The following is a 19,732-nucleotide window of genomic DNA, read 5'->3' as shown; positions in this document are numbered from 1 at the left end:
AATGCCCACGACCCCATTTTTACTTCCACAATTTTTTTTTTAAGAGAGAGTGAGAGAGTGAGAGAGGAGAGAGGGAGGGGGAGAGAGAGGGAGAGAGAGAATTTTAATATTTATTTTTAAATTATCGGCGGATACAACATCTTTGTTTCGTATGTGGTGCTGAGGATCGAACCTGGGCCGCACACATGCCAGGCGAGCGCGCTACCGCTTGAGCCACATCCCCAGCCCCCACATTTTTTTTAATAAATGTTTTTTTAGTTGTTGATGAACCTTTATTTTATTTATTTATATATGGTGCTGAGTATCAAACCCAGTGCCTCACACATGCTAGGCAAGCACTCTACCACTGAGATACAACCCCAGCCCCTTTTTTCCACATTTAAAAAAATATGTTAAGTTGTAGATGAACACAATAACTTTATTTTATTTATTTATTTTTTTATGTGGTGCTGAGGATCGAACCCAGTGCCTAACAGGTATGAGGCAAGCCCTCTACCATTGAGCCACAATTCTAGCCCTTTTCTACATTTTTATATAGAGAACAGAAAAGGATTCTGACTCAGAGGCTCAACAATGATCAGTTAATAGTACCTAAAGTAGTGGGACACTTGGGAGGCTGAGGCAGGAGGATCACGATTTCCATGCCAGCCTGGGAACTTAGTGACGCCCTGTGTCAAAATAAAATAACAAGTGCTAGGGATGTAGCCCAGTGGTAAAGCATTAGCCTACCATGTACAAGGCCCTGGTCCAATCCCCAGTACCAGAAAAGGAAAAAAAAATTAAAAAGTAGTGAGATAGCCTTGGGTAAAAGACACAAATGCTCTGAGAACTGGACAAATGAACCAATTAACCCATACTTTTACTCAGTTAATGAAAAGGTAAGATATAATTCCCAAATTCCTAAGCCCAATGATACAGAAAAACAGCTAGCCATCAACGCTATAATACCTACCTCGAAGCTCCCGTGGTTGTAAGAATGCAGGTTGTCCTGGACTCCAATTCTGTTCTGCTATACTTAGTTGTGCCACATCTTGTTCTAGTCCACCTGCAGCAGAATCTACTGGAGCTTCCCAGTTCCCTGTCTTAGTAGATGGAGGAGGGGTGGTTTCTGAGACTGGAGGTGCTGAGGTCAGCCCTTCAGGTGGAGGGGGAACCTCCTCAACAGCTTTGACTGCATCTCCAACTTTGGTTCGGGTTCTTCTTGCCCGGGAATAAGATTTCTTCTCAATAGGCCTGTCAGGGGCTGGTGGTGCTGTGTCAGGAGCAACAGCTGATGTCTCTGTGACTGCCTCTTCTTTCTCAGGACTGCCAAGCACTGGAGCATCTGCTTCTGGGGATGGATCCCTCACAGAAGTCTGCTCCAGGCGCCGTGACCGGTAATTAGTCTCATGCTTAACAGTCTCACCGGACCGGCCACCATGCTGCCCACCAGCCTCCACAGGCCTAAAACTAGTACGACCTTCCTTGAAGCCCCCAGATCGAGAGTAATTCCTAGGTGCAGACATGCGGCCAGTACCTGCTGCATTCCTGTTAATAAATGTCCTTGGTGGTAGGGTACCCCCAGGACCCTGATGGCGATGGGGCTTGTTTGGACGCTCACCAATCCAGTTTGGATCTCTTTGGGGAGGACTCCCAAATCTAAAAAAGGGAAACGGAGAAACTGTTTAAGGGACCATGATAGATATAAAGTGATTCAGGGACACATTCCATTTCCTTATCCACTCACTTATTAGCTAGAAAGGCATTCAGAAAAGCAGAGGAGTTTTTTTTTTTTTTTTAAATATCAACAATCCAAAATTTCCTCACCGAGGTTTCCGGATTCTTCGGGGTTTGATGTCATCAGGATTGTGAGCTGAGCGAATATCATAGCCATAAAGAGCAATAAGCTCCTGTCGGGACTTTGGAGCCTGTTCATCTTCGCGGAACTTGTCATGCTCCCAACGACCCTCATCCTTCCATAGCTTTCGCTGACGCCCCTTGGGTCTAGACAAAATCAAGGAAAAGTGTCTTGATCCACTTGGTACTTTGAAACATCTCTTATCCTATGCAAGTACTTCATAGCTCAGAGGCCTCCTATTAAGGGAGGCAGAAATGTGATGGGTTTTGGAGACTGACTGGGTCTGGGTCTTAGCTCCCCTACCAAAAATTACCAAACATTCTATGCTTTATTTTCCTCATCTGTATAAGAGCATAGTAATTGTGATTCTTACCTTAAATTTTGAATAGTAAACAAGATAATACAGGTAAAGCACTTGATAAAGTGTCTTGACATACAGGTAAGCTCAAAATACATGCTAGAATGCAGCAGCACCAAGTAGCCATTACCTGATTTCCTCCTCCTGAGTTTGCCCTCGAAGATCGTGCTCAAAAAAGAGCCCTTTCCGGGGTATGTATGCTGGATTCTTCCGATCTTCATCATCATCCAAATGCTTAGGGCCCTTTTTACCCACTTTGTTCTCCACAGGTTCTGTGCTCTCCTAAAAGAAAGATAAAGGGCTCCTTACTCTTCCAAGATTGCAATTCCTTATTCAAGCTCCCAAAGAGGACTATGCTGTGTACTGACCTGTCCATCCCCACTTTGCCTCTCTCCAGTCACGGTGCCTTTGGTGTCAGGCTTTTCTTCTCCCTTCTCTTCTTTTGCTGAAGAATTTGCAGCATCATTACCTTCTGATTTCAGTTCCACTTTGGAGTTTTCTTCTTCACTGTATTCCCCCCCTTCTTCAGCCTGAAAAAATGTTTCCCTGTCAGCTGGGAGACAGGATCTGAATGATACCACTTTTTTCCCCCTTTTTTAGATGCTTAATCACTGAGCCACATCCCACCCCTTTTTTAAATTTTATTTACAGACAGGGTCTCACCGAGCTGCTTAGAGCCTCATTAAGTTGCTGAGGCTGGCTCTAAACTCATGATCCTCCTGCCACAGCCTACTGAGCCACTGGGATTACAGACATGTGCCACTGCACCCAGCCTTTCCTATATTATTTTACTGGTGCATTATAATTGTGTATATTAATGGGATTTGTTGTTACATATTTGTGTATAAACACAATGCACGATATAACAATATTCTCCATACTTTAGAAAAATATTTTCTAAGAAACATTTACTAGAGCATAAGAATTAAGCCAGGCACAGTGGTGCACACCTGTAATTCCAGCAACTCGGAGGCTGAGGCAAGAGGATTTCAAGTTTGAGGCTAGCCTCGGCAACTTATGAAGCCCTAAGCAACTTAGTGAGGCCCTGTCTCAAAAAATAAAAAGGGCCAGGGATATGGCTTAGTGGTAAGGCACCCAAGAGTTCAATCTCCAGTACCACTCCCCAATACAAAACAATTAAAAGCAAGCTAATAGGAGTTGGGGATAAAGCTCAATTGGTAGAGTGTTTGTCTGGTGAGATAAGACCCCGGATTCAATCTCTAGCATCACATACAGAAAGAGCAAGCATATCAACATTGTTACCCAAATTTCCAAATGGTAAGAGCACTCAGTACAAAATATGAATATATAGAGATGGTGGAATGAGATAGACACCATTACCCTAGGTACAGTTATGACTTCACATATGGTGTGATGCTACATTATGTACAACCAGAGAAATGAAAAGTTGTGCTGCAATTGTGTACAATGAATCAAAATGCATTCTGCTGTCATATATACCTAATTAAAATAAATATAAAATATGAATATATAGAAACATGTATCTGCATGCATGCACGCCTGTACATGGAATATATGCAAGGAATTGTTAGCAGTGGCAGCATGAAGAAGGGATCCAGGGGCTATAAATGGAAGGTAGAAGCCTGGGGTTGTGGCTCAGCAGTAGAGTACTTGCCTAGCATGTGCAAGGCCCTGGGTTCAATCCTCAAAACCACATAAAAATAAATAAATAAAATAAAAGTACTGTGTCCAACTACAACTAAAAAATAAATATAAATAAATAAATAGAAGATAGACTAAACTACCTTATATACTGAAGGAGCTATATCTTTGTTGACAACTTCATTCCCTTTCCATAAATTGTCTCTTTAAACACACAGTGCATAACTACACTCTCATTTAACCCATCTCAAATGACTTAGAGCAGAAATTTCTAATCTTTTATTATGCAGACCCCTGTCTAGTTTATGATCTAAAAATTTCAGGATATATCTAGACTAAAATATATATATATGTTATAAACAACTGCTACACATTCAACACTTTTAAAAAACTCACATTTTATTAATTTATATATCTTCAAAAATAATAGTACAGCCAGATATTGTGGTAGACACCTAAAATCCCAGCAGCTCAGGAAGCTGAGACAGGAGGATAGCAAGTTCAAGGCCAGCCTTAGCAACTTAGTGAGGCCCTGAGCAACCTAGCAAGACCCTGTCTCCAAAAAAAAAAAAAAAAAAGGGCTGGGAATAGGACTCAGTGGTTAAGTGCCTCTGGGTTCAATTCCTAGTACCAAAATACTAGGAATTACAATAATTAATATATAAAGGTAGGAGCTAGGGTTGTGGTTCAGTGGTAGCATGCTTGCCTAGCATGCATGAGGCACTGGGTTCAATTCTCAGCACCACATACAAATAAAATAAAGGTCTGTCAACAATTAAAAAAATATATATATATACATATATATATATATATATATATATATATATATATGTAGGATATATATTTAATTCATAGCAACAGATTACTTAGTGAATTTGCAAACTTCTTGTAATGATTCTACGATTTCTCAAGTTACTATTTTTATCTTCCCACCCCACTCCCACAAAAGGATAGAACCCAGGACCTTTCATGGACTAGGCAAGCACTCTTCACTGAACTAAATCCCCAAACACTTCTCAAGGCATTGTTACCTCCAAATTGGGAAATAGTGATTATTTTTTTCTTTTTTTGATGCTGGAGAATGAACCCAGGACCCCACATGGATGCATTTTACCATTGAGCTACACCCTCAGCCCCATGACTTAACATTCTTCCTGTCTATAATATCGGTGCCAAGTTTATCTTTCTTTTTGGGGGGCGGGGTGAAGAAGGTTTCTAAGTTTTCTGCAGCATGAGATCTCTAGAGCCAAGAACTCTGTCCAGAATCACATTATAAAATTTTGACCTGGAAAAATCTCAGAACATCTTGTTTTAGATATTGGGCGGAAGTGGGGAGGTGACATGGCAACAACACACGAACAAACTTGTGATCTCTTTCCTATCCACTTTTCCCCTCTTACCACATCAAGACTGGATAATTCTGCTCCTAAGAAAAAGTGTTGAGTCTCTTCACACAAAGAGAGTCATTAGGCCATCTCTCTAAATAGGGGGCACTAGAATAGGTCAGAAAATGGAGGTAGGTATAGCTGGCCTTAGATAGGAAAAACAACAGCAGCTAAGACTCATGAGCAGGGGAATGGCTTTAGAACAAGGTTTCTCTTTTCTCCTTGTCCTCCTTGGATTTTAACCTAAGGAGGTAGAACCATAGGTTAGGGAAGTAGACTTAAATGGCTACAACACCCCAAAGAAATGCGTTAATGGAAAAGTGGTCTAGTACCCATTGGTGGTTTAGCTCTACCATCTGGCAAATATGTGTACATGGGATTTCTGTTCTACAGGGACTGACACTTGACCTGAACCACAATTTTCTCTCTAAGCCAGGTTGACCCCCACAATCTGGTCAAAGAAACTCAACCAAGAGTCCTTTTTAAGTGAGAAGCTCTCAAGATATACATTCTATCCACTTTCTCCAAATAGAGTTAGGTCTGTCTGATTGGCCCAGACAAGCTAATTAATCCCTCTTCCTCATTGTTCACTGCTCAACATCTGGGTATTTTGGCCTCCAAGTGTCTTAAGTTAGGATTCCCAGAAAAGTGACAAAGAACTAAGGGACATTGCCTGACTATATTTAGATATATATTTCGTACCAGGAATTGAACTGAACCAAGGAGCATATAACCACTGAGCCATATCACCACCACCCCCCCCCCTTTTTTTTTTTGGTACCAGAGATTGAACTCAGGGGCACTTTACCACTGAGTCACATCCTCAGCCCTATTTTGTATTTTTTTTTTTAATATTTATTTTTTAGTTTTCGGTGGACACAACATCTTTATTTTATTTTTATGTGGTGTTGAGGATCGAACCCAGCGCCCCGCACATGCCAGGCATGCGCGCTACCACTTGAGCCACATCCCCAGCCCCCCTATTTTGTATTTTATTTAGAGACAGGGTCTCACTGAGTTGCTTGCACCTCGCTTTTGCTAAGGCTAGCTTTGAACTTGTGATTGTCCTGTCTCAGCCTCCCAAGTCACTGGGATTACAAGCACGCGCCACCACGCCCAGCTCTTTTTAAAAAAATTCTGAGATGGGGTCTAAGTTGCTTAGGAACTCATCAAGTTGCTGAGGCTGGCTTTGAACTTGTGATTCTCCTGCCTCAGCCTTCTAAATTGCTGGGATCATAGGCACTTGTCACTGCGCCCAACTTGACTATACCTTTACTATGAGAATCAAGCCTTTATCTACAGCATTCCAACCCATCACCCTTGATTCTTCTCATTTTCTTCAATTACTTGAAATCTTCTCTCCTGTTTATATGGGGGCAGGTGGTGGTAATCATTCAATTCTTTCCTTGATAATTATTTCCCCACAGGTTTTGGAGTGAAAATTTCAATAACTTGCTTGATGTGCATATATGACTTTATTTTATTTAAGAAATTTTTGTGTGTGTGTTGATGGACCTTTATTTTATTCATTTATTTGTATGCAGTGCTGAGGATAGAGCCCTGTGCTTCACACATGCTAGGCAAGCACTCTACCACTGAGCCACAACCCCAGCCCCATAAATGACTTTATATGACCTTAAAATAGTATCAAGCATGATCAATTAAGGAACTCTTTATGCTCTGCCCCCTCTAATCTGTATGACAATGTTAAATGAGGCAATTCTTTTATTCCAAATGAGAAGTTAATTTTGATTCCAAGGAAGAATGGCAAGATAAACACATTGCTGAGACTCCAAAACAGAGTCAAAGCCTGGTCTAACTCAAGCCAAGGTACTACCCTATAGGGATGTCTTCGAAATCATTTGCTAGGGCTGGGGTTATAGCTCAGTGGTGAAGCACTTGCCTAGCACATATGAGGCACTGGGTTTGGTCCTCAGTACCACATAAAAATAATAAAAGTGTTGTGTCCATCTACAACTAAAAAAAGAAAAAAAAATTTAAAAGTCCTTTGCTAGGCTGGGGTTGTGGCTCAGAGGTAGATCACTCACCTAGCATGCGTGAGACCCTGGGTTCGATTCTCAGCACCACATAAAAAGTAAAATAAAGACATTGTGTCCACCTATAACTAAAAAAAAAAAAAGGTCTTTGCTGGAAGAGACAAACTCCTCTACATTCTGCACTGACCTCTTTCCAACTCTCACTAATCCTGAAGCAACTGCTTCCAGTAAAAAATTACTATGCAGGGACTTGAGCTTTTTGTTCCACCCACTACCCCACATCTTTCAGATTTAAGAGGTAGGGTTGGTGTCCTCCCCATTCCCAACATCTCTTCCAGATTCAACTCCTTTTTCTATTTTTATTTATGTGTATGTGTGTATAAATAGATAAAAATATGTATATAATATATATATATCTATATACCTCACATTTTAGAGACAAAGTGTTGCTATGCTACTTAGGCTCAAGTGATCCTCCTACCTCAGTCTTATGTGTAGCTATTGACTATACATGGCCAGCTTCTCATCCTCAATTTAAATCCCTGCCTGAGGCTTCTATCATTTATGCTTCTGCCTGGGCCCACCCTGCCATTTACTTAAAAGACTAGCTCAGAGGTCAATCTTTCTCTCCACTCTAGTCACTCATTTTCATGCCTATACTCCAAACTAGTCTTACCTGCAACTGCTACACACTATTTTTTTTTTTTTAAAGAGACAGAGAATTGTTAATATTTATTTTTTAAGTTTTCGGCGGATACAACATCTTTGTTTGTATGTGGTGCTGAGGATTGAACCCGGGCCGCAGGCATGCCAGGCGAGTGCACTACTGCTTGAGCTGCATCCCCAGCCCCCTACACACTTTTTTAAAATAGTAAACCTGCTCAACTATTACAATGTTAAATCTAAATACCCTAGTGCTGTCATATGAAAAAGAACAAACTTAAACCCTTTCCCTACATACAAAAACTAACTCAAATGGATCAAAGACTTACACAAAGTAGGCTAAAACGATAAAGTCTTAAAGGAAAACACAGGAATAAATCCTTAGGGCTTTGGGATTGACAAGGATTCTTAAATATAGCACCAAAACATAAACAACAAAAGAAAAAAACCGATAAATTAGTCCTAGTCAAAATTAGAGGGGCTGGGGTTGTGGCTCAGTGGTAGAGCATTTGCCTTGCATGTGTGAAGCCCTGGGTTCGACCCTCAGCACCACCATAAAGAGGAAAAAAAATTAGAACCTTTGAGACCGGCACAGGGGTGCACACCTGTAATTCCAGTTATTCCAGAGGCTGAGGCAGGAAGATGGAAAACTTCAAGGGCAGTCTGGGCAACTTAGTGAGACCCTGTCTCAAAATTTAAAAAAGAATTTTTAAAAGGCTACAAATATAGCTTAGCACCCACTGACCAGTATAGAAATAAATAAATAAATCCCCAGTATAGAAATAAATAAATTAAATCTTTGCGCTTAAAAGAACACCATTAAAGAAAGGAAAAAATATCTGCAGAATGAGGAGTAAAAAACTTGCAAATCACATACAATAAAGGACTTACAAAATAACTCAATAATTATGGGGCTGGGGCTGTGACTCAGTGGTAGAGAGCTTACCTGGCATGTGCGAGGCACTGGGTTTGATTCTCAGCACCATATATAAATAAAACAAAGGTCCACCAACAACTAAAAAAATACTAAAAAACAAACAAACAAAAAAAACCCCTCAATAATTCAAAGACAAATAACCCAACTAAAAGATGGGCAAAATATATGAAGAGTCATCAGGAAAATGCAAATCAAACAGGTTTCACACTACTAGGATAGCTAGAATTAATACAAAAAAAAGCAGACAATAACAAGTGCTGTCAAGGGAGTACAGAAACTGAAACTGAAACATATACATTGCTACTAGAAATGTAAAATGGTGCAAACACTTTGGAAAACAATCTGGCAGTTCCTCAAACAATTAAACAGAGTTATCATGACTCAGCAATTTCATTCCTAGGTACAAACTCAAGAAAAGTGAAACACCATTCTGTATAATTATAATCATAATGTACCAATAACAAATATGGAGGAAGGAATATATATATATTCACACAAAAATGTATATACTAGGGGCTGGGGATATAGCTCAGCTGATAGAGTGCTTGCCTATCATGCACAAGGCCCCAGTTCAATCCCCAGCACCACAAAAAAAAAAAAAAAAAAGAACTTGTACACTAATGTTTACAGCACCATTATTCAAAATAACCAAAAAGATGAAAGAAGCTACAGAAATAGTTAGGCACTGTGACATTTGCCTGTAATTCTAACAACTTGGGGGACTGAAGCAGAAAAATCAAGTTTGAGGGTCATCCTGGGCAACTTAGGGAGACCCTGTCTCAAAATAAAACTTAAAAAAGGACAGAGGGTGAAAAATAAATAAAAATATGTGCAAGGTACCTGGGTCAGTCCCCAGAATCATAAAGGACGAGGAGGGAAAAAAAAAGAAAAGAAAAAAGGAAACAACCCAAGAGCCCAAGTGCCAACTGATGGACAAAAGGATAAAGAAAATGTGGTACATACACATTAAATAAAGTATTGCTCATGCCTTAAAAAAAATAAAAGAGGAAATCTTGCCATTTTGAGACAACATGGATAAACCCAGAAGACATTATGCTAACTGACATAAACCAGACACAAAACATGGCAATGATCTCACTTTTAAGTGGAATTTGTAGAAAGTTGGTTGCCAGGAACTGGAGGGTAGGGGAAATGGGGGTTATTTGAGCCAAATGATATAAACCTTCAGTTATGGTAACTTTTTTCCTTTCTTTTTATACTGGGAAATGAACCCAGCAATGCTTAATCACTGAGCCACAACCCCAGCCCTGTTTGTTTTTTTTTGTTTTTTTAATTGGAGACACAATCTGGCTAAGTTGCTGAGGTTGGCTTTGAACCTGCAATTCCTCCTGCCTCAGTCTCCCAGGTCACAGGGATTACAGGGCATATGAACCACCACACCTGGCTAAAATGGTAATTACTGTTAATAATAACAATGTGGGGCTGGGGATGTGGCTCAAGCCGTAGGGCGCTCATCTGGCATGCGTGCGGCCCGGTTCGATCCTCAGCACCACATACAAAGATGTTGTGTCCACTGAGAACTAAAAAATAAATAAAAATTTAAAAATAAATAAATAAATAATAATAATAACAATGTTTTACATATGTGAAATTTGCTAAGGCAGATTTTAAGCTTTTTCATCATAAAATTAACTACATACCACAAAATAAATTAACTACATGAGGTGATATATATTGAAACAACACAATGTTTCCCCTGGTTGCAGGGGGGTTTAAAAAAAAAATACATTATAGACCTTTCATATAATACAATTTTTATTCATCAAATATACCACAATAAAGCTGGAGGAAAAACAGAAACAATCCAAATTTTCATCAATGGATGAATGAATTAAAAAATTATATTTCTATATAACTGATTATTTTTAAAAATTTTTTTAAGTTATTGGATGGACCTTTATTTTATATGTGGTACTGAGAACCAAACCCAGTGCCTCACACATGCTACAACCCAACCCAATTATTATTCAGTCATAAAATGTAATGAAGTACTGATATTTGCTAAACTTTGAAAATGTTTTGAAAACATTATTTTAAATAAAAGAAGCCAATCACAAAAGCCTACATATTACATGATTCCAATTATATAAAAGGCCAGAAAAGGAAAATCTACAGAAAGTACATTTGTGTTTACTTAGACCTGAGGGAAGAGGAGAGGGGGAAGAGGGATTCATAGCTAAAGGTTACATGTTTCTTTTTGAAGTGAGAAACATCTGAAACTGACACAGTAGTGGTTGTACCTTTCAAAATTAAACTGTACCCTTTAAATTAATAAAATTTACAGTAAGCAGGCTGGGACTCCGTGGTAGAGTGCTTGCCTCCCATTGCCTCCCACGTGTGCAGTACTGGGTTTGATTCTCAGTATCACAATAAAATAATTTACAGTAAGTTTTATATATATATAAATTTACACTAAGCAAACTATCAATAACACTATTTGTTTTTAAACTACTTTTTTTGGGCACATGCCTCTAATACCAACTACTTGGAAAGCTAAGACAAGAACAGCAAGTTCAAGGCCAGCCTGGGCAACTTAGCAAGACCCTGTTTCAAAATAAAAAAAAGGCTGGGGATATACGTCAGTGCTGGATCAACTGCCTAGGATGTGTGAGGCCCTGGGTTCTATCCCCCCAGTATGAGGAAGGAATGGGCTGCTTTTTATTATTAATTATACCTTTACTCTCTCATCTCCAAATTCTTTTTTTTTTTTTTTTTTTTTTTTTTTTTAAATATTTATTTCTTAGTTATTGGCGGACACAACATCTTTGTTTGTATGTGGTGCTGAGGATCGAACCTGGGCTGCACACATGCCAGGCGAGCATGCTACCACTTGAGCCACATCCCCAGCCCTCCAAATTCTTAAAGACAGCTACTTCCTTGATTTTTTTTAATATATATTTTTTAGTTGTTTATGGACCTTTCCCAGTGCCTCACACAAGTGAGGCAAGCACTACCACTGAACCACAACCCCAGCCCTGATCTTCAACTTTCTATCAATCCTTTTTCACATTTACTCTTTTTTTTTCCATAATACCTTTATTTTGTTTAGTTTTTATGTGGTGTTAGGGATCGAACCCAGTGCCTCACACATGCTGGGCAAGCGCTCTACCACTAAGCCATGACCCCAGTCTCACATTTATTTTTCTTGGCTCTAGAATCCATGCTCATTCATTTCTATCACTACTAGGAACACCCTCTATTCCCTTGCCAGTCCCCAATGCCTGGGACTATATCAACTCAATTTTTTGCTTTCTCTAGCTCTACAATAAACTACCCCATCAATGAAGGAGGTTACACATATACACACAGAATGTCACCTCCAACTTCAACTCTCAAACCTCTTTCAGTCTCACAATTCCTACCATGCCCTACCACCAAACTCAACATCTTTTTTTTCCTCTTGGTAGTGCTGGGAATTGAACACAGGACTTGGCACATGGTAGACAAGTGTTCTACCACTGAGCTATACTCTACACTCTCAACTTTCTATTTATTTTTTAGTTGTCACCGGACCTTTATTTTATTTATTTATATGTGGTGCTGAGAATTGAACTCAGTGCCTTACACATGCTAGGCAGGCGCTCTACCACTGAGCCATCACCTCAGCCCCTCAACTTTTAAGTTGAGACAGGGTTCTCTAAGTTGCCCAGGCTGGCCTTGAATTTGTGATCCTTCTGCCTCAGTCTTTGTAGTAGTAGGGATTACAGGCCAGTGACACCATATCAGGCTCAACCTCACTTCTTGAAGCAGATGTCTTTCTTTCTGTTTCACAAAGAAAAAACAAAGGAACACCAGTTTCCTCCACAGATACCTTTCACCTCTCTATAATTACAAGTTCTCTTTTCTGGTTCCTACCTCTCACATATTCAGGCAAGGACACCAGCACACATATTATCCACTCCCTTTCTTTTCTTTCCTTCTGAACTTGTTCTTTCGATCTTTGACCAAACTTAAGACCCTTCCAACTTTAAAAACCACCATCAAACCACCTTTTGGCATCAAAGAGCTCTCTCCAGTTATCATCTCTCTAGGTTATCCTTCAGAGACGAATTTCTTTAAAAGTTTTCTCAAAGATTTTGGGAAAATGGAAACAACATAGTTTGATCTCTCTTCAAATCTCCACATGGAATGAAAGAGCCTCTGGATAGCAAAACTGAAACCCTTTGGACCATTTACAATAAAATTAGGTTATAAGGTATCCCCTATACTCAAAAACATAAGTGCATGGGGCTGAGGTAGTGGCTCAGTGGTAGAGCACTTGCCTAGCATGTGTGAGGCACTGGGTTTGATTCTCAGCACTGCATATAAATAAATAAATAAAATAAAGATATTGTGTCCATCTACAACTAAAATATAAATAAAAGTTTTTAAAAAGTTAAAAAAAAAGAGTGCAAAGACAGCCTCAGCAAAAGGGAGGCGCTAAGCAACTCAGTAAGACCATGAGTTCAATCCCTGGTACCGGAAGAAAAAAAAGAAAAAGAAAAAAAAAAGGCTGAGGCAGGAGAATCGCCACGTTCAATACCAACTTCAACAACTTAGCAAGACCCTGCCTCAAAATAAAAAAAATAAATAAGGGCTAGGGAAGTGGCCCCATCATAAAGTGCCCCTGAATTCAATATCCAGTACCAATAAAATAAAATAAATTAAAATAAAATAAAGACAGACAGACTAAATAATAAAAACTCAGGATTAGGAAGGTATGATCAATCAGTTAAAAATCACATATTTGATGTTATGTTGTATGCATATATGAATATGTAACAACAAATCCCACCATCGTAAGTATAATGCATCAATAAAAAAAGTGTGGGGGGGATTTGAATAGTCACAGGAAGAGCACTGTGTGAAAATAAAAGCAGATATTGATTGGATGATGTATACACAAACCAAGGAATGGAAAGGATTGCCAGTAAACACAAGAAGTTAGGAGAAAGCCAGAGAAAAGACTTTCTTAGAGCCTCCAGAGACAGTCTGGCCAACACCTTGGTTTTAAACTTTCAGCTTCCAGAATTCTGAGATAAATTTCTGTTGTTTTAAGCAATATGCTTTATAGTGATTTGTTATAGCAGTCCTAGGAAAAGTAAGATATATTCCTTTTATATATTTAAAAAATTACTTTAATAGTAAAGTCTATTAGTCAGGCTTCTGGGTTGGAAACAGTAGAAACTGATATTGTCAATGTTATCTAGATATAGAATTTATTCAGATGAGGGGAAAAAAAGAACTGCACTCATGTATTAGCTAGGATGATAGTGCAAACCTATAATTCCAGCCATTTGGAAGGCTGAGGCAGGAGGATTGCTAGTTCAAGACCAGCCTTGACAACTTAGTGAGACCCTGTCTCAAAATTAAAAATAAAAAAGGCCAGGGATATAGCTCAATGGTAGAGCACTTGCTTAATATGCATGAGGCCAAGTTCAAAGTCCTACAAATTCTCAATCCCAAAACATCCAATACCTGGCTCAGTGAGTGTAACTCAGTGGCAGAACACTTATCTAGCACATACAAAGCCATGGGTTCAATTCATACCACTGCAAAACAAACAAAAGAAAACATCTAAAACCTAACCTATGGCTAGGCAGTGGTAGCCCATACCTGTTGTCCCAGCAACTCTGGAGGCTGAGGCAAGAGGATGGCAAATTCAAAGCCATCAGCAACTTAGTGAGAACCTCAGCAACTTAATGAAACATTGTATCAATCCCCAGTACCAAAACAACAAAAACCGTAACCCACCATGGTCCTTGTAAAATCTCTTCATCCTATAGTCCCTTTTTTTAGTAATTAATTAGCACTATTCATCAACTTGGGACATTCCTTTGACTCCTTAATTCATTTACTGAAAGGTAAGAGTAGTACCACCAAAATCTCTTAAATCTACCCATGTCTTACCAGTCACACTGGTGTTTTACCCTTCTTTAGAGCACCACTATCATGTTTCTTGGACTATCCTAACAAACTAACAGTTCTCTTGCCCTGCTGTTGATTCATGATCTACATGTAAATCCTCAGTTCCATTTTTTCCCTTGCCATCAGACAACATCCAAACTCCTTTATATATAGAATGGTGAGCCATTATAAATTCAGAATCACCAAACCTCACTAAACATTCCAAGTGCCAAGCAATCTTTCCAATGCTTCCAGTCTGTAATGGCTACTGCAAAATATTCCTCATCCCAAGCCTCTCACAACTTTCAATTCTGTCCACTTCTATTTTCACTGCCACTATTCTAATGCCACACTCACTGCTGGCCTATATTTCCCTAATAGCTTCCTTAACTAGCTCCTCTCTGTCCAATCTTATCGATCAATTCTCCCTGCTACAGATAAAAGAACTGTTATAATTACTTCTCAAATTTTACTGTGCATTAGCATCAACCTGGGATCTTACAAACATAAACATCTAAGTTTCCCAAGCCCTTCCAAGATTTTGTTTCAGTAGGTACTGGCCAACTGGATTTTCTCAAGGAAATATTCTCTGGATCTGGCAAACACTGCTTTAAAATTTAAATCTAACCATATGGGACTTTTATTTTAAAACACTTTAAAATTTTTTCACTTCCTTAGAATAGAACCCAAATACTTTTTTATTTTTATTTTGGTACCAGGGATTGAACCTAGGGACACTTAACCATTGAGCCACATCCCCAGTCCTTTTTTATATTTTATTTAGAGACAGGGTCTTGCTGAGGCCAGTTTTGAATTTAATCCGCCTGCCTCAGCCTCCTCATTTGCTGGGGTTACAGGCATGCATACTGTGTGCCCCATCATTTTTATTTTTGAGACAGGACCTTCCTAAATTGCTGAGACTCCTGCCTCAACATCTCGAGTTGCTAGGATTAGAGGCATTTGCCACCATATCCAGCCCTTGCCTTCCTATGTCTTAGTTATACTAAACATTTCATATTATACAATTCATCATGCAATCCAACCTTATAGGTCTTCTTTTCAATGTTCCTGCTATTTAGAAAACTCTGCCTAAGCCAGGGACAGTGGCACAGGTATGTAATCCCAGCAAATCCCAGACAGGACAATCGAAAGTTCAAGGTTAGCCTCAACAATTTAGTAAGACCCTAAGCTACTGAACAAGACCCTGTCTCAAAATAAAAAAAATAAATAAAAAGGGCTGGTGATGTAGTTCAGTGGTAAAGCACCCTTGGATTCAATCCCCAGTGCCAAAAAAAACACAAAAACCTCTCTGCCTGGCTAACTCCTATTTAAACATCCCATTCTGTTTCCAAATACCCTAAAAACAATCAGTTGCCCCTGCAATGTGCTCCCAACACATCTTATGCTTCCAATATCATGGCATTTATCAAACATTATAATAATTCTTGCTTAAATGTCTCTTTCCCCTCTTTGATCCAGAAAGTAAAACTCCACAAGGGAAGAACTACGTCTGTCTTTTACATAGTGCCTAATACAGTCCTAGCATAAAGCAGGTACTTAGTAAAGAAAAAGAACAAGTAATCCCCTTCATGGTCCAGCCCCTGCTCATCAACTTACCTTTCTTTCTGTTACCCATCCTGTCCAACAATGCTCTAACCATATCAAACTATTTCAAGTCTCCAAATGCTCCACCTTCTCTCCTGTCTCTGGGCTTTCCTGCCTGTTTCCCCCTGTGCCTAGTACAAGTTTTGTTTTGCTAATTATAATATTCTTTCTTGAATGCCTGCGATGGATTCAGTGTTCAGTTATAACAACACTTTTCTTAACCCTATCCCAAGAGCTGTCATAAAGTGACAACTCTTTCATTTAGGTAAGACTGCCTAAATGTTTGTGGACTTCCTTAAGATCTTCCTTTGTAAGATCCGAAAGATAGTAGTTATGTTAGGTGTTCACTGCTGCATCTCCAGAGGTTTAACAGAATTCAAGATGTAATAACAGTTTCATAAAATTTACAGAACCTTTAATCCACAAGTCAATTCTTCCTGCATATACTCACATCATTAAATCCAGAACTCAGGATTATTCAACAACTCTAAGACAGCCATTCTGGGAGCATCTATAATTACTTAGTCAACCAAAACAAATAAGCTTTACTCTGGGAAACTTTTCCCTAGAGTCAGAAAGTCTTATCTACAACATGAAAGATGCTTGGGCTGGGGATGTGGCTCAAGCGGTAGCGCGCTCGCCTGGCATGCGTGCGGCCCGGGTTGATCCTCAGCACCACATACAAACAAAGATGTTGTGCCCGCCGAAAACTAAAAAATAAATATTAAAATTCTCTCTCAAAAAAAAAAATAAATATGGGCTGGGGATGTGGCTCAAGCGGTAGCGCACTCGCCTGGCATGCGTGCGGCCCGGGTTCGATCCTCAGCACCACATACAAACAAAGATGTTGTGTCCACCGAGAACTAAAAAATAAACATTAAAAATTTAAATAAATAAATAAATAAATAAATAAATATGAAAGATGCTTTTGAATCTTTCAATATCCTATCCTTTCAAAGTCTCCAGGTACATATGAAAAAAAAAAAAAGTAATAATCCAACTGTCTAGCTTCTCAACCCAGACAGCCTAAAACTGTCAAACACCTTTTGAAGGACTTGAAAGTTCTCTTATTTTCAAACTGGGCATGTTGGTTCAGGCATCTATAGTCCCAGCTCCTCACGAGGCTAAGGTAGAAAGAAGTCCAGTCAACACATGGAAACCCCATCTCTAAAAATAAAAATAAAAAACAAAAAAAGGCTGGGCGCAGTGGCAAACGCTTGTAATCCCAGCGGCTTGGGAGGCTGAGATAGGAGGATCTGGTTCAAAGCCAGTCTCAGCAACTGCAAGGTGCTAAATAACTCAGTGAGACCCTGTCTCTAAATAAAATACAAAATAGGCTAGGGATGTGGTTCAGTGGTCGAGTGCCCCTGAGTTCAATCCCTGGTACAAAAAACAAAAAACAAAAACATTACTTTTTTCAAATATAGAGAAGCCAACTACTAACAGTTCAACCAACACTTGTAGCTTCAAGAGGCTTGCCCCAAGTTTCTACCACTAACTAAACAATACTTCCATTAAGTTTTGAAGAAGCATAAATGAAGAATACAGAAGAGAAACAAGTAGGGTCATGGTATTTTTGCAGATATTTTCAAAATGCATTTTATGACTTACACCACAGGAAAAAATCTATTACACTCACTTCTGAGTCTTCTGCACTTTCATAGTCGGAGAGAACAGCTAAAAGAAAACAGAAATTTGTGAAGAAAAAGCAACAGAAATTATAATTGCATTCCTGACTTTTTATTGTGGGTCAGGCTAAAATTCTCAATTCTTACATCAACCTACCAAAGAGATAAAAGTAGGGGAAATTGACTGAGACTGATTTGCCCCAAGACCACACTCCCAGAACCTCTTCTTTTTTGGGGAGTGGGGGTGCTGAGGATTGATCCCCATGCACCACTGTGCCTAGCCAAAAACTATGCTCTTAACCACTATGTTCCAAAAAGCCACTCTGCAGCACCGTCCCTCAAATCCATAACAGTCTGAGAGGATGTCTATTGTTGGAAATAGGTGACCTGAGTTTATGTACACAAATACTCTTTGTGATGAGGTAAAAAACAGTGCTCACCATCACCTTCCATGCCATCTTCACTCTCCTGAGGGGAAGGAGAAAACAGGGTTAGCTCTGTGATTTCCAGAAGTGAGAATCCCAATGAAGAAATGTAGGTGGACTGTTGAAGACTCAACACAAAATGGTTGAACAGACATGGAGAAAGGTAAATCTTTAACAAGTAATATCTGAGGGAGGCCTGCCTCTTCATCTCCAGTCCCAATTTCTGAATAAACATCCGCTTTTCATCTGCAGCGTCTCTTCCCCGCTCCCCAGAATTCCCCAACCTCTCCTTCCCTTGGGATTCCGGATGGCTGCAAACTCGCCCCGGGATAACTCTCCTCTTCTCTAACAAAATCTGCTCCCAGCATCTCGCCTCACCTACACCCCGCCCCCAGCCAGCTCGCCGCCCCGCCCGCGCGCACTCACACACTCGGACTCCTCAGCGCTCTTGGGCGCCCCCCGCTCTCCACCCGCCGCAGATGGAGGGCCCCGCCGCGGCCACCGCGCTGGGAAGGCAGAGAGCCGCTGCCGCCGCCTCCAGCGCTCCCGCTGCAGCTCCCGCCGCCCCGCGCTAGAGAGCCGCCACTGTCGGAGCCCGAAGCACCAGATTCTTCGTCTTCCGTATCCTGCGAAGCGCGCTGCCGCCGCCGGTCCGCCATCTTACGGAGAACGGTCACCGCCGGCCAGCTCCTTACGCACCACGCCCGCCGCAGAGGCTACTGGGAAGCTCCAGAGCTAATCCCGGCATGCTTCACGTCCTGCGCTTGATCGCCCCGCTCTTCGGGGGGCGGAGCCTGCGCCCTGCGGCACGTTTTCGGGCAAACGGGATTACGTATTCGGTGACGTAAGGGAGAGTTATACTGTCCTTGGCTTCCCTTAGGCAGGCGCAGGGTGCCGGGAGCTGGACTTTGGCTGTCACTCGGGTCCCGCACCCGGCCATCTTGGGCTTTCCTAGTAGAAGGCGTAGATAGATTTGTCATGGCTCCATTGCAGCATTTGGACTGTTTCATGGTTTTCTGTCTCCATTTTTCGTTTTGCCTACGTTTGAGGCAGAGCATTTTACTGCATTCGTTTGGTCAAATCACGAATCAAATCAAGGTAAATCTTTAAAGCTGAAGTACTGGGTCATATTTGCCACATCAAATTTAAGCTAAGGGGTGAAGGAGAAACTAATTATCTGCAGTGGAGTCAGAGAACTTAATGTTGCAGTGTGTTCTGTTGTCCTCCTTTCCTCTCCTTTTCATGCGACTTCACACCCCAGCTGCCACCTCTCCCAAAGTGATGCTAGTTTCATCAAGATTTTAGGCCCGATTTAAACAGATAAATAGAAACTAGTATTGGTTCAAAATCCTGATCTGATTTCCTTC

General features: G+C 40.3%; 1 protein-coding gene across 1 annotated transcript in view; it reads right to left on the bottom strand.

The window, feature by feature from the left end:
* Positions 1-19,090, bottom strand: part of Casc3 (CASC3 exon junction complex subunit) — a 31,404-nt gene extending 12,314 nt beyond the window's left edge. Inside the window, 8 exon segments of the mRNA XM_015495776.2 lie at positions 953-1,638; positions 1,807-1,983; positions 2,326-2,477; positions 2,564-2,725; positions 17,952-17,989; positions 18,381-18,408; positions 18,792-18,818; positions 18,821-19,090. Coding sequence (XP_015351262.1) covers positions 953-1,638; positions 1,807-1,983; positions 2,326-2,477; positions 2,564-2,725; positions 17,952-17,989; positions 18,381-18,408; positions 18,792-18,818; positions 18,821-19,024 — 1,474 coding nt within the window. The 5' untranslated portion in view covers positions 19,025-19,090.
* Between the last annotated feature and the right edge of the window lie 642 nt (positions 19,091-19,732).

Source organism: Marmota marmota, unplaced genomic scaffold, assembly GCF_001458135.2.
Source record: "Marmota marmota marmota unplaced genomic scaffold, marMar, whole genome shotgun sequence".
NCBI lineage: Eukaryota > Metazoa > Chordata > Mammalia > Rodentia > Sciuridae > Marmota > Marmota marmota.
This window is presented reverse-complemented; position numbering and strand designations above follow the sequence as displayed.